The sequence below is a fragment of the Limulus polyphemus genome, unplaced genomic scaffold (assembly GCF_000517525.1).
Source record: "Limulus polyphemus unplaced genomic scaffold, Limulus_polyphemus-2.1.2 Scaffold646, whole genome shotgun sequence".
Classification (NCBI taxonomy): domain Eukaryota; kingdom Metazoa; phylum Arthropoda; class Merostomata; order Xiphosura; family Limulidae; genus Limulus; species Limulus polyphemus.
Genome location: NW_013666256.1, coordinates 103004 through 117148, shown reverse-complemented (window position 1 = coordinate 117148; position 14145 = coordinate 103004). Strand labels below are relative to the sequence as shown.

The following is a 14145-nucleotide window of genomic DNA, read 5'->3' as shown; positions in this document are numbered from 1 at the left end:
TTTGCTAGCCTACATATTGTAAACTGTCTTGTTTGTTTGCTAGCCCACATACTGCAGACTGTCTTGTTTGTTTGCTAGCCCACATACTGCAAACTGTCCTGTTTGTTTGCTAGCCTACATATTGTAAACTGTCTTGTTTATTTGCTAGCCCACATACTGCAGACTGTCTTGTTTGTTTGCTAGCCCACATACTGCAGACTGTCTTGTTTGTTTGCTAGCCCACATGCTGCAGACTGTCCTGTATGTTTGCTAGCCTACATATTGTAAACTGTCTTGTTTATTTGCTAGCTTACTATTGCAAATTGTCTTGTATGTTTGCTAGCCTACATATTGCAAACTGTCATGTTTGTTTGCTAGCTTACACTTATATTGCTCTCAATTAATACAAACAGAGGGAAAATACGGGAAAAACAAACTCGACCTAAAACTGATTCAAATATGCAACCAAAATTAAAATGTAGCAGGATCCACGGATCAAATTAGTCACGTAAATTTTATTGGATTAAAACTTACTAGATATACATAAAGATTTAAAATCTGTGCATTATTTGAACTGGTAGCAAATATCAAATCACTTCTATACAGTTTATTGTTACAGAAAACTGATAGATGGCGTTACATGTTATGTTAATTAAAGAGATTATGAAATTAGTATTTCACTGTATGTATTTTCAAACTAAGTGATTGAACCTTCTATGTGTTTTTGTTTTGTTAAATGATTTATCGAAGCAAATGAGTAAAATAATCGAAAAGTTAGCAGTTCGTGTGTATGATGGGTACTGAGTCTAAACGTTTTAATAATTTTAATACATTCCGGGATAACATAATAACCTATTATTTTTTGTATGATTCCTACACTTATGAAACGTAATTAACAGAAACAAAAGATGGTTTGAATCAAGTCGCTGTACGTTTGTTTTCATAGTAAAATTTAACAATTGTGGTTAAAAACCTAGTAATTTGGAAGATTTTTCTTGCAGTGCATTATGGATGAGGAAAAACTTACAAGTCTTTTTAAGAAGATCTTCCAAGAGTTAAATATAGATCCAAGACAGTACAAGGTAAAGCATTAACTAACTCTTAAAACCTTCCTTTATAACTAGATTTTGTAACTCCAGAAAATTCTCTCTTTAGTTACAGGATCTGTTAATTATGGATAAGTTCATTCTTTCTTGTTAAGCCTGCTTACTCATTACCTTGCGCATAAATTAGTGCTCTACATCAGTATCGTATGAAGTTCTCATAAATGATCAGTTACATTAAATGTTTGTTCGTATAATATAGACCAACGACTTGTTTTTGAAGAGCATGGAAGAAAAGCATTCAATAATATAGCATTTTTGATAGAATTCAACTTTTTAATAAAATCATTTGTTTAGAACGTCTCCTCTTGTTGGGTAAGAAGTATATAAAAATAGTTCTGCCGATGTACTTAAGCTAATTTTCCGTTTGTATTGAAGTTCGTTTCCATTTATTACTTTATTCTGATAAATATGTTCTTAGTTAACCATGTACAAATGTTATGTTGTTGTTTTTATTGACAATTTTACTTTTCTCACGTTTTGAAGAATTTTTTTAAAATATATTTCTAAAGTTTTAAGATCCACAACGAATTCTTGTTTTCTCAGGTCCAAGTTTCTATGCCTCGTACCTTCAGTCTCCAAAGTCAAGCTGCTATTCTCAGGACACTGTTTGACGGATTTGGTGTGTCTGGAGTCAATCTGACTCATCAGGCGATATTGGCTTTGTATGCTTATAACACAGCATCCGGAATTGTTGTTGATATCGGAGGTGGAATGGATATTATTCCAATTAGCTATGGTAACAAAAAGACATTTTCTACATCTCTAAGGAAACGGCAAACCTTTAATTTTATTTTCATCATGGACAGATATTAACTCATTGTGGAGAACAAAATTGATGTGATACGAGAATTTATAATAACTTCTGATTGAGAGCACGTTAAATCAAACAAGTTTAGGAGTATTAGTAGCATGCTAACGTTGACGTAAATAAAATATAAACATAGAAGTTGAGTAAATTACATTAAAACGATTTTGGAGCCTCACCACGTTGTTATAGTCCATGTCACCATGTCCAGTCATGCTCTGTCTGAAGACCGTGTGTCTTGACACTAATCCTGCAGGGTAATTTTTATTCCATAAGGCTCCGTCATATGTCTGTCATGTCCAAAGCAAGCCACTCCTCCCCGCAGGCTTTGATATTCTATGTAGTGTACAAGGATGACGGTTTCCTAATGCCAGTTTCAACTATTTGATCACACAAAAATCCATAGGCGCTGCGTCCAACTACTGGTATGAAATAATATGAATATACCTCTTTCATTCTCAAGTTGCTTAATGTATGCGATAGTTGAACAGATATATATTTGAAACAGTTGATGTACCGTGTCTTGTGTCACTTTTCCTGGAGTACTGGGATGGCATTTGCCACTCCCGTTGTGTTTGTGAATCTCACCTGTTACAAGCTACCACACTTTGCTTACCACGGCTGGGGTAGGACTTGTTGCTGGTTCTTTTCTAGAAAGTCCTGGTCCCCGAAATTGATTCATATTCCTTTGTTTTGCAAAACCGTTCAGTACAAATGATATCACCGTCTTGAAAATCCTAAGTCCCTGATCTCAACATAGCTTTATAAATATTTTGCGTCGGGAAGGTCTGTTCTATACCTTTCCCAAAAGCGTAATGGCAAACAATGTGCCAATGTAGTTCTGACACATGCCATTCCTCCGCATCTCAATCGATTATGGTCGTCATGGGAATTGCTGATTTGCCTATCCAAAATATTGTTAACATAATGTTCTCAACCTTCTGTGTAAGATCTTTTAAAAGTAAAAATTTAATTACAGTGTTGAGGGTATTTCAGTGCCAAACCATCTTGCATGTTTTAATAAGTCTATCCAGTACTTGTGTTTTAAGAAAGTTGTTATATATTACATCAACATTTTTTCTAAAATTGTATTAAAAATTGTTGCCAATATTATTTAGTCATTGCACTTATTGAATAATTGTAGTTACTTGTATCTACTGATTCGTCTATAATCATTTGAACAATACTTATTTTTATTAGGATATATTATTGAAAATGGTGTTACCAGATTACCCTATGGTGGACAACATATTCTCCATCATCTCCGACAAGCACTGACACAGAAACATGTTAGGTGAGAATCTTGTTAGATTTGCTTCCCTGCCTTTTGTTTCTGTATCTTTTTTTTATACTGAAAAATCCACAAAGTATTTACTGATTCTCTAATGTTAAATACAGTTTTTTTTCCTTGTTTCAGTCTAACTAGTGATATCGAAACCTACTTGATACGTTATATCCAAGAACAAACTTGTTTTGTATCTCATGATTATAAAAAAGACCTGGAGTATTTCAGCGAAAATCCGGAAAGCGTGGAGAAAACTTTGGTCGTGAAGCAGTTCTTCCAAACTGAATTTCCGAGGGAGTAAGTTTTTATTCATTACATGTGTTTTATTAACATACCTCCTTAGCAAAAATGCAACTCATATCATTATTTCATTTACAATTAAAAAATCTATATTTAAAAAGTTAATACTGTATATTATGTAACACATTTTCTAACCAGGAAAAAAGTTACAGCACCTTCTGTTATCTGTTATCAGTATACTTGAAAAAAATGAGAAAAATATATATCAATCAATGATATAAAAAAGTAAGTTTTTTTTTTTCAAATGCTTAGTTTATACATTTCTGCTCTAGCTATTGTAGCATTTGGACAACATTGATACGAAGATATATTCTTAAGATATCTAAATTATGGTACTTCTGAAAACCTTAGAAAGGGGTCAGCTGAATAAATCAGAGGAAAACATACACAATTACTTAACTAGACGAACGTACTTTAGTTATCGTTATAACATAAGTAGCAATTTATATGCTGAACTGACTTGGTTAAGTTGAGACCTCTGCATACCAATGAGCAAACTCTCTGAAACTGAGGCTTTGTTCATGATTGGCCTTAATTAATTAAGATATTAAAATAAGTTGAATGGACGACTACGTCACACCGATTTAAGATGTGCTCCGATACACTCTATTTGTTCAGTTTCCTTGAACTGTATGTTTTTTCACATGTGTCTTCGACCATCTCGTGGTGTATCTAATATTACCTTGTTTACAGCATGTCTTAAACTAAAGTGTATATTTTGTGCAATGGTTAATATATTTTATTTCAATTATTGTAAGTTCTGAGTAATAAGTTTATAATTATTTTGCTTGCCGTATTGTGTCATATGACATAGTGACGTCATCTCATTAAATATTACAACCTTGACATGCAGCACGTGACTTCTAGTCTCCCCCAGAAAGTTTGAAACGGATCCAGAAAGTATCTAAAGGCCGAGAGACCAACGAGAGACCGTTTTTAGTGTTTGATGTTTTGTTTGTCCATTTCAACTGCTGACAATGATTGCTGTAGCGTTTGGTAGTGGAGACAGTTACCGTTTGTGCGTACAAGCATAACGTTCAATTTCTCTGGACTTGCTAGAGTTAAGAGCCTACGGAAGAATCTAAGTGTGTTCTATAAGTCTTGGAATCGATAACTTCAAGAATCTATAATATTGGATAGTAAAGCTGTTGTCCCAGAATATTGCAAGTCAAGTCCTGAGAGGTATACGTTGGGGCCTGTGCCGCGAACTATAAGAAGTGACACAGTGAAGTGGAGACATTCACGTATAGCACTAGGCATAAGAAATATTTTGGATGATAAATCCACGTCGTGTATGGACAGTTATTACGTAAAGAAGCCGAGGGGAAGAAAGGATCCCAACGTTTGTGCAAGTTAACATTGATATTTATTTATTAACATTTATTCAATTGTAGTAAACCTAATTCTGTGTAATTTTGTCTTGATAGAACGAGCCGTTTTGTAGTTGAGTTATTGTCATATTTGAATAGTTAAATATACTAGCAGACACGCCACCCTACGGTTTGTGCTAGTAATTACTACTCGTAGTATTTATACTTTGTTAAAAAAAAAGTTAGAAAAGAGAACATTTTCTAAAAAAAAGATTTTTTCTGGGAAGTATTGCACGGAAAACGTGTTTAGATTGTGCTCTTTAGTCATACGCAACTCATTGCATCAAAATGATTCAATGTACATAACTCACAATTTTCATACATTTTACTGATATAAACTCTAATGTTTTTATATATTAAAAGTGTTGCTGCTTATTGAAAAAATAATAGTATTTTTAAGGACTCCAATTTCTCAATACTAAATTTAAAAATCACATTAATATAGATATAATCAAACCTTCACGTACAGTCCTAGTGAAAGTCGTGTTCGTGTTGTGAGGAGAGTACTTTTATTTAAATTGTGTTCTATTATATAGAAATGGTTGTTGCACATACCACAGTTATTTTCTTAATTGTCTGAATCTTGAATACCCACAGGGTGATTTTTATTTTATTTTTACGGATGCTTGTTTGTGGTGCCATTCAATAGATGACAAAGGAGTTTTGATTACATGCATTGATACTGAAATACAGGCTACGTCCATTATAGTAAGATTTGTTTAATTATAAAAGGTGATAGTTATTTATTTTGTAACTCTTAAAACAATTACAAGTAAATTGATAAAACACATTGTGTTTTCAATAGAGATATTCTGTCTGTAAAAAAAAGAAATATTGCCTTAAGTTTGTGCTTTTATACTTTGAAGGAGGGTATATATATATAACATATATAAAGCTTGATTACCAGCAAAAAGTAAAATTATAAAAAAATGACACACTTGAGAACTTCATCTGTTTGGCGGTTTTATGAAGATGAGAGTTTGTTCAAACAGTCGCGAATTGTTTCTCTTATCAAATACTTCAAGAGATTTTAAGCAAGAGATGATTAATGGTTTAAAACGGAGAAAAGATGAATAGATGCTTGTTTAAAAACAATCTTTTGCCACATTTTGATAACGGAAAAATGTCGAGAAATTTTGTCCAATAGCTGGGAACTTTGATAATGTCAGAATACTTTGAAATGTGGTCTACAATGTTTTAGTTGAAATTATTGAGTGTTTTCTATTGTTGATTCATTAAAGTACAACTCTTCTTACAATTTGACATAAGAAAAAAAAAACTTTAATAAAACCAGAAATTAATGAATCAGTATTTTGTTTTTCTCTTAAATGAACTATGTAATATACGTATTAAATACTTGGGCCATAACAACAACAAAAATAATACTTTATGCAATCTTTTGTTTCATTAGAAGTATTTCTCTGGATATTGGGAGGTTTCAAACACCAGAGGGCCTTTTTACCCCAGAATTATGGGGTGTGGACTATCCTGGGGTTCATAACCTGGTCTACCGTGCCTTTCGGGCATGTAGCATGGATATCCGACGAGAAATGGCTCGCAACATCTACCTCAGTGGTGGAGTTACATTATTACCGGGTTTTACCAAGAGACTCGAGACGGAATTAGGCAGACTGACTCCTCCAACAGTTGTACCTAAGGTATGCATCACAGTTACATGGGTTTGTTAGAAACTGGTATTGTTCCTTAGAACACTATAATGCTGTGAGAAAATAAAAATAAAATTACTATCACTGATGGAATATTGGAAAGGAAAACAATGTAGTACTGGCAATCTTGTTTAGAGGGTTCACTATCCATATTCTAAAAACACAATAAGATGAAAAAACTAGGCCGTCTAGTATACAACCAATACATCACCAAGTGTAGAATGCTTAAAATTGTATGTAATTAGATATACAATAATTCGAGGAAAAAATAATAGGACATTGATATTCAGGTAGAGTGATATCGGCCAGAAGTATCCACGAAAAGTAGGTTACAGAAATGTCTTGCAGAAAGTGAAATAAAAATGGACAGTTAAGAAAATTGAAACGAACATTAATAAATAAATCGAAAAAAAAAACATTATTGATACACATTGTAAGTGTTGATTTTACTTGGAGGCTCCTAACGCTCCTCTTGTGAGGTGATACTTCCATTTCAATTGAAATGAAAGTAACTTTGTTTCTCATCGACAAGTAACATCATAAAGTAATTGTATTAAGTTGTTTTTTGTAAAGCTCTAATACTGAAGAAAATAATGCACTGCTATCAACTGATTGGTTTATAATATTTGTTTAAGGTTCATGCCTCACCTTATCGTTATCACATGGCTTACCTTGGTGCTTGTCGATTGGCTGCTTCCCATGGATTTGATGAAGCATGTGCAAGTGTAGAAGAATGGTCCAAGAAAGGTTCAGCGTGTTTAAAGCGGTGGCGTTTATGAAGTGTAAAAAAGACAGACATGATATTATGGAACAAATATTTTGAAACAAAATATTATATAAAATGGATTTATTTTCAAAAATGCATTTAATATTAGAAGGAAGCACGAGAATTATATCCAGTGTCAGCGTCTCTTCCAAAGGTTCTAAGTGACTAGAACAGTGTATTGAGCCTTTTTTTAGATTAGTTATGTCCCATTCGTTTTTGTTTACAAAATAACGTTAGAATTCCTGCCTTGCAAAAAAAATTAAAGAAATATGTTTATACATAACACACATTTATTTTGTTTTTTGTGGTAATAATAATAGATATATTCAAGTATTGAGAAAATGTGTGGCTTTTCGAGTCAGTTCTAGTTATATTTAAAATCTTTCCAGTTTTTTTTTTATTATTAATTCATCATAAGGTCGAAGTATTAGACAAGATCAGTGTGTAAACTAACTGAATTAACACAAGTTTGTATTAGTGAGGACCTTGCCTGCTTTTCCATTTTGGCCAAGTTGTATCCTGGAGTTTAGTAAAGTATTTAAACGTATCATGTACACCATAACACTTCATATAACTTGCTTTCAGAATTTTTAACATGTTAAACTTCATAATTTGTATTATAAGAAATGTACGTATTTCGATGGTAACGTTTTGAAAGTTACTACTACAAACTATTAGATTTGAATTTGTGCCATAATCTAATGATGTACAGCTCTTAAGCAACAATAAAATGTTATGTGTTTTCTTTTATCAGATGATGGATAACTGTAATGTTTGTAAACAGTCCAAGTTTCTTTATTCCTTTTAAAACGAAACAAATGTCATTTGAAGAAAGTACGGTTAACTGCCGAATCAGCATTTTATCCCTGTTAAATTTGATATTGAAAAACTTACTAGAGAATAAAATATTGCGACGTAGTTTCACTTGCCATACTATCGATATGTGATAACATTTTACATGGTAAAATAGTTATACTATATAGAATTTGAAGGTAAGTAATTAGTTGAAAATTTCAGATAAATTTTAAAAGTGATTGTGCTTATTATTTTTTGTAAAGATAAATAATAGTATATATATATGGGGTCAACAATAGTTAGTTGATGCAATTTTTTCAAATTATTTATAGAACTAGTTCATGAATCCAACAGTGAAAAAAATAGCTATCAATTTCTTTAAATGATATTATTAAGATAATCGTGTACTTTAAAGTAATATCTACTAATAAATCTCTCCTATCCCAACGTTTCTAATTTTATTTACCGAGGGTTGAGTACGTGATATAAAAAGATTTTGAATATGCAAATCGGTAAGTTCCATGGCAATCGGAGTCGATATAAGGTTACAGTGGAACGGAATGTATCAGAGCTACATTTTAGCATTGTTTGGAATTGCGTAGGAAATATGATGTTAGTGAAAACTTATAGCTTTTTGGAAAGATATGTAACAACTTTTTTTGACGCAAAATGTTTACATACATAGATCATAAAAATGTGCTCAGATCAGGAGTAAGCCAGGTATGTAAAAGCATTTGGAAAAAAAAGGAATATAGATGAATTTGGAGTACCAGGACCTCCCATAAAGAGACTTGCAATGGGTTGTACCCCAGCTGTTACAAGAAAAGTGCAACATCTTGTAACAGGTAATAATCCACAAGTACAAAGCTTAGTACCAAAAGACGTCTACTGTCCCAAACAACAGTATGCAACAAAAATCAAGAAGAATCTTCATCAGGAAATGAGAACAACGTAGTATGGGTTAGTCAAGATAAAGGCTTCCAGTCATACATCAACAATCGTATACCTCAAGCAGCTGGAGAATGAAATTGGTATTCATGCTATTCCATATGAAGACATAGCGGCCAAGTCATTAGATGCAGTATCTGTGGATTTCTGTGCAATTGGATTACTGAAACAAGCGCTGGGAAACTATTATGCTTGTACACTAGAAGGAAAATAAAAGCATAGAAGGAGTAGTTGTGTGCTTTGGATATAACAGCCTTACGAAGAAGCCTTTTACAATGAAACTAAGCTGCAGGGGTATTTTCAGTTTGTACGATCGTCAAATAAAGTATGACCAGACATGGACTGTAACATCTTGATGAGACTCCAAAATTATTTTAATTTGATGTACTCAACCTCTGCATATTGCATGATTTCATGGAGTAATTACCTCAACTCATACTAACTTATACAAGTATCTATACCACCTCTTGTCATGAGTACAACTTTATTCCAGGGTAAATGACACAAAAACGGAAAAGCCGTCCACAAAACAATTGTTGTTGTATGTCATATCTGCCTAAGCAAGAGAGTTAAGGCATGTTTATGATCTTTCTACATCTTGCTTACAAGAGCACCACTAACTAAGTCAAAAAACCTGAACAGAAATCTAAAAACAAATTACCTTAATATACTTAAATAAATATATATATTATTTTATAATTATATAATACTGGAACATAATAGTTCTTTAACTGTGACACCAGAAGAAAGGATTTGACCTCATTTATAACGTATAAAGGATAAAATAATTGAGCTGGAAATCAAATTGAAAAATCATATCTTTGAAGTCCTAGAGGCATACATCATCTAAAGATATATTTTATATAGCTTCAACCACTTATTATGGCACAGCAGTATGTCTGCGGACTTACAACGCTCGACACCGGGTATCGATACCCGTGGTGGGCAGAGTACAGATAGCCCAATGTGTAGCTTTGTGCTCAAACTACAAACAAACAAACTTATTAAAATATAAAGAAACTAATTTAGCATATTCATAGTTATTGAAATTCTATATTTACACTTGTATAATGGTATTAGTAACTGTTTCTATAAACTTTAATATAAATAATGCAGTAACTAATATTACAGGGTGGACTTAGCAATGAGTATAAGGCCGCAACGTTTACAAACTAACGTGTACTGAATATAAAATACTTAATTTAAAACTAGATATTCTGTTTGACACTAATAAGCATTCACCTCAGATTTGAATTTGTAGCACAAATTCATTTTTTTCGCTTAATTTCTCTTTACTGTTTTATGTATTTAAAGTCATCTCACTATGCCAAGATACAAAATCAGATCCTCTATACATTAATATTTCTTGAAGATATTCTATGTTTATAAACAAGAATCATTAACAAAATAAACATTGGGATGATGAAAGGTAGTACAAGTAAATGAGGTGAAGTTTATGAGTGCAATAGTTGCCAGGATTTAATTATGATTGAGAATTATGGATTCAACTGTGATTTTCAGGAGTCTCGGAAGACTCAGTACACTACACTTTCAGAGCTTAATGTCTTGATGGCACGTTAAAGATGGCTTTGGAAAAGACTACTGTATTGATGTAGGGGGGATAACAGATTAGCAGCAGAAATCAACGAAAGAAAAAATTTATAAAACAAAGGTAAAAGTTACTTTGGAGATAGAAATAATGAAAGTGCTGGGTTTTGCCAAAAGTTAGAGACATGGGGGTGTGTTAAATTAGTATTCAGGTATCAGTTTCTAATAAATTTAAAATCGACTGCTTGAAATGGGGAAGAAGGATGTGATCCGGAGATTTGCATAGTGTCCTCTGTCATTGTATATTACAATGAAAAATATTTGTAACGGGGAGTATATAAAGTTTAGGACAAGAACTTGTTTGACAGATTTTAAAATAAATAACATTATAGAGAATATTGATAGTTTAATTGCTGATGCTATGTAATATTTTCTTTTTGTATTATATGTAGGAGGGAATTATGTTGAAAATTATACATTATAACAACTCCTTTAATATTAAAACGAACTTCAGAAGAATGGACTATGTACGGGAATGAACTACTTAGTAAGATCCAAGGCTTAACTGAAAGATTGTCAGGTGGGCTAGCTGGACCTATGGGACAGTCTTAAGGAAAAGTGGTGAATTATATACTAGAGATGAGCCTCATTTAAGCAAAGTAAGTAGCAGTGTGCCTGGGTAAGCTCTAAAATGGTATAAAGATGAGGAAGGTTTGGGAATTTGAAATATGTAGACTGATAGTATATCTATGGTACAAAAGAGAATAGTAGACGATTTAAAGCACAATATATTAAATAACAGTTTTAAAGATAAGCCTGTCAGATTTAAAAACAAACATAATAGTATCAAGAATATGCTTAGTTGCTATTGTCATGTTAGAGACGAAATGAATGACATCAGGCTCAAGTTGAAATGGATGACATCAGGCTCAAGTTGAAATGGATGACATCAGGCTCAAGTTGAAATGGATGACATCAGGCTCAAGTTGAAATGGATGACAATGATAGAATGGGAATTACAGAAAGTTGGTTAGATTTGAACACTGATAATGGGAATTATTTTGAAGTTTCAGGTTATAAGCTATTTAACAGTGAGAGGCTTTTTAAAAGAGAAGGTGGGATGGATTTTAATATAAAGAATGAACTGTAGACATACAAAATGACAGTCAAGATGTAACAAGTTTTATATTGGTAATTGTTATAGGCAATCTGAACAAACAGGTGATATCAATAAAAACTTATATAATGAAATAGGTGTTGTTGCTAATAATAATACTGATACAATAATCCTTCAAGAATTTAACTGTAGACATACTGATTGGAATTATGTGGAGTAAAGTAATGGGGAACAGGCGTTTCTTCAAGTGATGCAGAATGGATTTCAGGAACCCAACCAGGTGGAATGCCATTTGAGATTTGTTGTTAACCGCTAATGAAGATGTGGTAATAGAGTTAAAGTTGAAGAACATTTGTGGAATAATGATCATTGCATAACTAGATTTGAGGTTTTGATACAAGTTCAGATAAAAAGTAAAAAATTATAATAAATTTTAGTTCCTAATTTTCAGAAAACCTGTTAAAGCCATTAGACAAGATTTATCACTTACGAATTCGGATAATGAGTTAAAAAATACGTTATGTGGAACAAATTACAGGATTGTTTTTCCAAAATAAATTGCTTTTAATTAAGACATGTTACTATCGTTAGGTAAAAGCTAATAGTAAAAATCAAACGTAATTGATTTGCTTAGGACATAAGGGAGAAAATCAGGGATAAATACCATAACTATAATTTATAAAGAATTTAGGAAATCAAATAGCGCTTAGGAGAAACATCTAGCTATTAACGTTTAACATCTATAACAAGTATTATAAAAGTATGTCAAAAAGTATGAATAATGTTTAAATGTGTCCTTAAGATATGCTAATGGCAAGAATTTTGTTAAAGGCTGTGATATGGCTGAGCTTTTATATGTTTTCTTCTCTTGTGTTTTTACAATAGAAAATATTAGTAACAGTCCTTACTCTGAGCACCCTGTAGGAAATATTAGAAGTGACCTGAATCATATAGATATCAATAGACAGTGAGCAGGTGCCTAAGGATTGGAGAGTTGATATTAGTATTCCTACTTTTAATTGGAGTGATAATAGTTGTCCTAGAAATTACAGGCTGGTTAGTCTTACTTCTGTAATGCTGTCTTTATTTACACTGATATCAGCCAGAATAAAACAAATATCCACAAAACGAAGGTCCAGCAAAGCAAAGGTCTGGAGGATCGATGACTGCAAACTGTTGCTATATGTCTATGACCGAAACTGCCCTTAACTCTAACAGTCAAACAATTCAAACTTCAAATTATTCTTATGCACAAGTATTAAACATGTTTCAAAATATAAGTAAAAATACCCCTGCTTTTACAAATAAAAGCAAGTCAAAAATTATATTATAGAACTAATTTCAATGTAGTTAACACAAAATTTGGGTTACAACTTTATTCAGAAAATAATAAAGCTTTCAGTAATATCTGAAAAGTTCGGAAATTGATCGACTGTACAAATCAGACACATTTCTAGATAAAGCTACTTGAAAATAATAGGTATGTTATGTTTTCTTTCATTTCAGATAAGCTAGTAATCATGATTCCCCTCATAAAAAGTGAGTCATATAACCTAAGAACATCCCAGATGTCTTAGCTGCAGGATATTCTTTTACCAATACAAGTAAAAACAGTAGTTCCACCATGTTTGTTACCTGGTGTAGCGTAGATTCTAAAGCAACTCCATGACTTTCTCTCAGTGAGGAATCACATGTTTATGAATATTACAGTTTGGAACCTTGCGGTATGTATTATTGACCTGCATTATGAGAATACAGAACATACCATGTTTATTTTTTAATACGGTCTAAGCTTATCAGCATGGTCTTTGCTAAAACTACTGCATTTCTATGTTACAACTCAAATTCTTAATTTGTCTGGAGAGTTGTGCTTTTGTTCTTGTCATGTTCAGATGCATAAGCAAATACACAAACTGGGTCATGTATATAATGAAGATACGACTGTGCTGTTACACACACGTATCTATCGTCACATATTAACCAATGTACACCAAAAGTACATGACATCATCATCAACGGCTGACCTAGTTTCTGCAGCGACCGATGCCACCCTCAGTCTGTTCCAAATGTAACGATATTACAGAAATAAAATAAATCACAGGCAGAAATAAGCAGAAGTAGACTCGTAGGGAATGACAATAAAATTGCGTTTTATGTCACAAACGTAGAAAACAGCTAGAATTGTCATTTTTGTCTCTTTAGTTAAGCCACCCAAGGATCGTGAAAACTCACATCAGATAAACAAGAAAATTAACTGAGAGCAAAATCTAGCAAAATGATGCACATTTCATCTGATTTATACATTCTTAGTTAACGTCTCATTCTGCGTTAGAGCACAACCCTCATATCTACACTTCAGGGGAGCTATCAGTTTCCCTTAGGTTTTATCTATCAATCCAAGTTGTCCTATCTGTGTATCTAGCGAGTTTTGAGCAGTCTGCTCTGCAGAAATACTGCTA

General features: G+C 32.6%; 1 protein-coding gene across 3 annotated transcripts in view; it reads left to right on the top strand.

The window, feature by feature from the left end:
- The window catches only part of LOC106459665, a 43934-nt gene extending 35893 nt beyond the window's left edge, over positions 1-8041 (top strand). For all 3 annotated transcript variants that reach the window (XM_022386206.1, XM_022386205.1, XM_022386207.1), the window contains 6 exons: positions 981-1061; positions 1629-1821; positions 3091-3184; positions 3308-3472; positions 6257-6503; positions 7148-8041. In XM_022386206.1, coding sequence (XP_022241914.1) covers positions 981-1061; positions 1629-1821; positions 3091-3184; positions 3308-3472; positions 6257-6503; positions 7148-7291 — 924 coding nt within the window. In that variant the 3' untranslated portion in view covers positions 7292-8041. The remainder of the gene's footprint in view (positions 1-980; positions 1062-1628; positions 1822-3090; positions 3185-3307; positions 3473-6256; positions 6504-7147) is intronic.
- The last annotated feature ends 6104 nt before the right edge of the window (positions 8042-14145 follow it).